Genomic DNA, 6,146 nt, shown 5'->3' with positions numbered 1-6,146 from the left:
ATGTAAGGATGCATCAAACTTATCTTTAGTGTGTCTTCCATCGACAAATCCTAGTTTACTCTTTCCTAGCAAACCTAATTTCATAGATCTGCTCCACAGAGCATAATTTGCAGATCCAGTGAGCTGAAGAGAAACAAGAGAACTACCTGGAGTATCATTTGGATGAAGAAACAGAGGGTGATTGTGATCAATCACAGCTCGATTTGTGCCTAGAACAGAAGAAGACGCAGGATCAGTGTTTACACCATCCATCACCATGATATGTATCTTCCTGCTACGCTGAAACTGATGAACTGAGCTTTAGACGATCCTTCTTGCTGATCGAGGCTCTGATACCATGTTAACATTCATGGCTGTGAATATTCTAGAAGCAAAGCAGAGGAAAAAAGAAGAAGCTGAAAGAGAATCTCAAGTCACATAAATTCCAACTTAATGAATCAGTTACACATCAATAGTATTTATACAATCTGAATTAAGCTTCAATTAGTAAACCTCTTAGCTGTCACTCTAACTAACTAGCTAACTAACTTCTAACCACTTCTTAACAGCTTGAGTTACTACTAACTCATATGTGGTTACATCAACTTGCCTCTTGGTTTAACACGTTCTGTGGTTTCAAATTATAAGGTTTATATTAGGTTCACTCAGTCAGACAAGGCAGTGGGTACCTGTCGCGCCTCCCCAAGTTTGGGGCGTGACATCTCTCAACCCCTACTTACAATTGTTTGGGAAAAGCTATCCCTTTGAATAACTATCTTGCCAAAAATGGCTCAATGGATGTGTTTTTACCTTATACCAAATTCGGATAAAAGCCAAAAGGACACAAATTACGACTATACAGTACTAAAGTAATTTAAAGACCACAAAACAAATTATATGTAGCAAACAAGTGATCATCTTATTGAGTTTCGAATAGAAAGCCACAGCTATGTTGCAATCAGTTGACAAAACACCTCCTTCCAACTTCTCTACCAGAAACAACAAACCTAAATGCAGAAGGACGCTATCACAACTGAAGTTATTAGTTTAAAGGGACAAACTATGATGGTACAACCAGATTGCAACGCAGCTCCATTAAGTCAATTTGTGGATGGTTTTCATATCAATGACTTCCTTGAGAGTTCCTTTCTCAAGATGATCCCACCACTTGAACAAGAAATTGTCAACGACAAGTCTGAACCAAGGGGATAGCTTCAGACCTTCCTCACCTGCATCTGCTTTCCTCAAAAGTTCTTTCAGTTGTTCTCTGTTCACGTACTTAACCTCAGCAACTTCATCTGGGTTCGGTTTCATGTTAACTTCACGGACCATGAATAGTAGATAATCAACTGCAACAGTAGACTAGGGTCAGTTTCCAGTTATAATGTAACTACACAATTAGAAATGTTAATTGCACAAGTAAACAGTTGATGTCAAAACACCATCAATGCTCTCAGTGAGATCAAAAGCAAGTGGCAAGTGTTTGTTAGCTACGAAATTGAGGCAACTACTGAACCAGTAAACAGGATAGAATGGTAAGATAAAAATAAGAAAGATTGAATTATTACGTTCGTGCTCTCCCCACTTCCCATCAGATGGAGCTTTATAAAGTATACGACCCAATGGGGTGAACTCGTCAACTGGGACATCTTCAGCTGGAATACCCAATTCATCGAGAAGCTTCCTTTGTGCAGCATTTCGTACCCCTGGCAGTTGATATAGGGTGAGGTGAAGAAGAAAATGTGGTCAAAATTAACGTTTCAGCAAAGCAGAAAATATACCAAGAGCATTCTCCTCAATAAGTTCAGACTCTCGGTAGAGTGGATGGCTGCAGCAAGTGTTGGTCCATACCAAAGGAAAGGTCACCTTTGTTGCTGATCGTTGCTGTACATAGAATAAGACAACATATTAAGCGACTTAATCTTCATGGAGTTAGGGATGGCAATAGGGTGGGTTGGGGCGGGGCAGGATAGGGGAAGCCTTGACCCGCCTACCCTGCCCCGTTTAACATTTTCCCAAAAATTTACCCTGCCCCGCTAAGATCTGCCCTGACCCGTAAGGACAGTAAGTTTTCTAATTATTTTTTTTATAGTCTAATTTGACATAAGTTTCCTATGTTTTCCCCCCTTATTTTACTATTGTTATTTTGGGTTTTTTTTATTACAAAGTTGCAACTAGATTCTTGTTTGATTTTTTCATATTAAATTAAATTAAGATTAGAACATCGATTAGCACTCGGTGTAATAAAATGGCCACTAGCCACAGGCCAAAAATTGCTTTAAAAAACAACAACTAGTACTCAGTGGTAAAGAAAATAGTAACGGCAATGGGAACTAAGAATAAGAACTAAAGCATTCATCTACGGTTCTTTTAATCATGTTACTGGGCACACTTTACATTAATTATTGTATTTGAAGAGTCAAAGTATTTTATGGCTCATTTCTTCTTGCAGGAAAGTTAACATATGAGTATACAGACAACAGATTGGCTTCTAAAGTTGAAGAAAAAATTGTTCACTTTATTTTATGGTTAGCTGTTGAAAATTTTTGACCCGTTACCTGCCCTGCCCTATAAAATTATTTCACAGATTGAGTTTTTCTCTACCCTACCCTACCCTGCCCTGCCCTAACTATTTCCCTCCCCTGCCCCGCCCCGCTTTGCCCCGCCATATTGCCAACCCTACATGGAATTAAAAATGACATCCAACCTAAGAGGCTAAGATACATCTAACATAAACAGCAGCTTATTATACAAGTCAATTAGTTTGATAGGTCATCTAAATACAAAGATGGAATCATACTAGACACTATTTTACTCTACGGAACAAAACCATTCGATGAGTTACATTTACCAGCCAATTACTTTTTGCTAGCCACATCAATATATGGATATACTATCTCATAATACTAAGCAATACCCACCCCTTTAGTCTAAGTTATGTTGCTCGGACTCCTAATAAATGTCATAAGGTGTGTGTTGGATTTCATCAAAAGTAGTGAATTTTTGGAAAATTTGGCACAGGTGCGGCACTGAAATTGAAGAGTCCGAGCATTCTGCTTCTACTTGCCATCTTGTCATTAACTCATCACAACTTCTCAAAAGTTGAAAGGAAAAGAATCAAAAGGAGAATTTCACACCCATTACATTGCTTCGGTCTTAATCAGTACCACATACCTGAAGAAGTAATTCATATTTTGAGTTAAATAGAAATACACTGAAAGCTCGATGCAGTAAATTTTCGGCTTCAATCTTTTCCATTAAATGACCTGCAATTATGGATTATTAGTTGTTATATTTGACAACCATGTGGTGACAAGTGGAGAACAACACTTTTGTCAAATGCACCTAGCCAAATAAACAAATTAGGAAAACCAGATAAAAAAAAAAAAGGGGGCAATCCCAGTCTCTCAAATACATCAAGAGATCATTTACAAAAAGAAAATTATAAGAAGATTGTTCAGCTGCACCATAAAAGACATAAAAAGTTCACTATACACGATAACATGCCAAATATCAATTGTCTGATTCAGATGAGGGACAATATCATCAGTTTGTTTTATAACCAACAACATCATCATATATAAGGGCTTCATCCAGGATTCTTATCCAATATCAGAGGTAGGGCTAGTTACTGTGTAGCTTACAGATTTTCGGGAAGATAAAATTACATTGTTACTGGACATTTTCACTCTCTAAGTAATTTAATTATCTGTGTACTCCCAAGCTCTTTGCTTTTAATCCATTTTGTTAAGATCAAACCACAGAAACATCAAAATGAAATATAGCCAGTCAGGCAAATACACTAGAAGATATGCAGATGGGAATATTTTAAAGAGGCAACTCAACTTACAATTATACTTGGTGTCATGACCAACAACATGGTCATTCTCATCCACCAAAATACACCTGAAAGAGTCAAAACAAAGAAAAGGTGTTAAACTTGGCAAATGGGCTGGAAGGTTGCAACATAAATTCACACATAACAAATCCCTACATTACTAATATCTGCGATAACTCTAACCAGGTACCAAACAATCCTAGTACATAGATCCAGATGATAATAATAAGCACTTGAAAGAAAGGAGAGGTAATAAAAATTCTACAAAGCATGTAACCTAGGAACTATCTCAAGATTATCTGGAATTTAATCAAATAAATGCATTTACCAAGTTAAAATATCTTGCATCTGGAAAACAAATTGATCTCAATTTTGAGCAATTTGGAAATGATATTGAATATGGTTAACTGTTTTGCTAAATTTAGAAGAAGAAAAAATTCCAAACCATTTTAGTTGCAGCTCAATTAAACATAAATAGGTGTAGGCTACAATAAATAAAGAAATGAGGGATAGGTAAAAGAGAACAAACTCGTCTTCAAACATGAGACGGCGCTGTACGGCGTCCATATTAGCATCAGAAATAGCATCAGCCATAGTTGTAGTAGAGGCGGCGGAATAGCACCGGAAACGGCAACGGAGAGAGGAAACAGGTAGGGTATTAGGAAGAAGAGAAGATTTTGGTAGCCGGAGTGAAGAAGGAGAAGTTATAGGGGAGGCGATGAACCTCCGCAAGAATTGTAAAGAAGGTGAAGCAGTAGTCAGCGACATCTGCTTGTTCCCATCAATTCCTCTCATTCCTTTTCTTCTGGTTCTCCTCTTATATATATTTAACTTTTTTGGGGGGATTTTCTTCTTCTCAACAAAATACCAACCTCTTAGGCACATAATGTTTTACAATAAAAAAATATTAAGTTGATTATTATTTTTTATTTTTTTGGTATGTAATTAAAAATATCTATATATAATCTAGATAAATATTATGGAATGTGAGTTTGTGTGGTAATGGAAATGGGGCTAGAAGCGACGGTGAAGATGAGTCTGGTGTATGAAAGGAAAATATTTTGAAAACAAAAAATATTATCCCAAGATGATTCATATATAATTTAGCAAATATTAGGTAGACGGAATGGAGTGCAGAGTGGTGGTTCGGGAATGGTGGGGTTGGGATGGTCAAGGGAGGGGAGTTGGGGGTGTTTGGTGGGTTAGGAAGAGATAATAAACTTGGGATGTTACTTAGGAGTATTTAATTTGTTTTACCTACTTTGATTATGGAAGTCATTTTTTTAATTTTAAAAAGTTTGTTTTTTTTAAGAAAAAATAGTTGATCAACTAAACATGAAAAAATATGTATATGTATGAAGATATGAATGTTTGAAGAATATATAAAGATTTGAAGGTTTGAATATATGGGGATTTTAAAATATGAAGATATCAATTTTTGAAGATTGTATTAAAATTTGAATGATGTCTGCAATTTGTATTAAAAATGTTAGATCCTTATATTATAAGTGTATTATAAATTATTCTGGTTAGTATCGTTAAGAAATAAGTGATGTCTTCAATATATATTATAAATGTATTGTTCATGAATAAAACATGTATTATAGGTGTCTTATAAATTATTTTGACTTGTATTACTAGGAAAAATAGTGATGTTTGCCATATGTATAAAAAAAATATATTGTGCATGAATTGTAAATGTATCATAAGTGTATCATTTAAAAATAGTTGTCTCATATTAGTTCTCCACCTTACTAAATCAAGAAAGTATTAATTAACTTTTTTTTATATTACCCTTGCAATTAATTCATTTTTAATGTGTTCACATTTGTTTGTAAAATTCCCAAGAAGTTTTTTAAAGGGTAAATTAGTAAAATTATTTTTTTATTTATGATTTCTTAAGCACCGTACAAAATGAAAAATGATCAACTAATAAGAGAAGGAGGGAGTAGTATTTAATACTAAGGATAAAATAGACACAAAATGATAAATTATCTTTTGATTTTTCAAAATGAACAAATATTGTTGGCCAACTATTTCTTAATACAGTAGTAAATAAAAATGAACAGATAGAGTATAATAAAATATTAGTGGAGTGATCATTTAACTTGACTATTAATTTAGTATTATATCTATCCTATATTTATTTTTAAAATACAAATAATAATCTCGTGTGTGTGCACATGTGTGTTAATTAAACATGTTGTGTTTAATTTGTATTGTGATAAGATGGATAACCACATATTTCCTCTTGATTTTTTAAAATCTATGCATTAGGTTGGGCAAACCTAACCCCACGATATGGTGGAACTTTTGGGGATAAATAAAT

At 34.7% G+C, this 6,146-nt stretch overlaps 1 protein-coding gene across 1 annotated transcript; it reads right to left on the bottom strand.

Annotated features, from left to right (window-relative positions):
* Positions 1–815: 815 nt before the first annotated feature.
* On the bottom strand, positions 816–4,676 carry LOC125855145 (isopentenyl-diphosphate Delta-isomerase I-like). The gene is made up of 6 exons (XM_049534827.1): positions 4,347–4,676; positions 3,830–3,885; positions 3,154–3,245; positions 1,761–1,863; positions 1,548–1,685; positions 816–1,328 (listed from the first exon to the last, which is right to left on the bottom strand). Exons 1-6 carry the CDS (start codon positions 4,610–4,612, stop codon positions 1,075–1,077), a joined length of 909 nt encoding a protein of 302 aa, XP_049390784.1. The 5' UTR covers positions 4,613–4,676; the 3' UTR covers positions 816–1,074.
* Positions 4,677–6,146: the final 1,470 nt, after the last annotated feature.

Source organism: Solanum stenotomum, chromosome 2 (genome assembly GCF_019186545.1).
Source record: "Solanum stenotomum isolate F172 chromosome 2, ASM1918654v1, whole genome shotgun sequence".
In the NCBI taxonomy this organism is placed as follows: domain Eukaryota; kingdom Viridiplantae; phylum Streptophyta; class Magnoliopsida; order Solanales; family Solanaceae; genus Solanum; species Solanum stenotomum.
The sequence above is the reverse complement of the archived record's forward strand: the minus strand, read 5'-3'. Positions and strand labels throughout refer to the sequence as shown.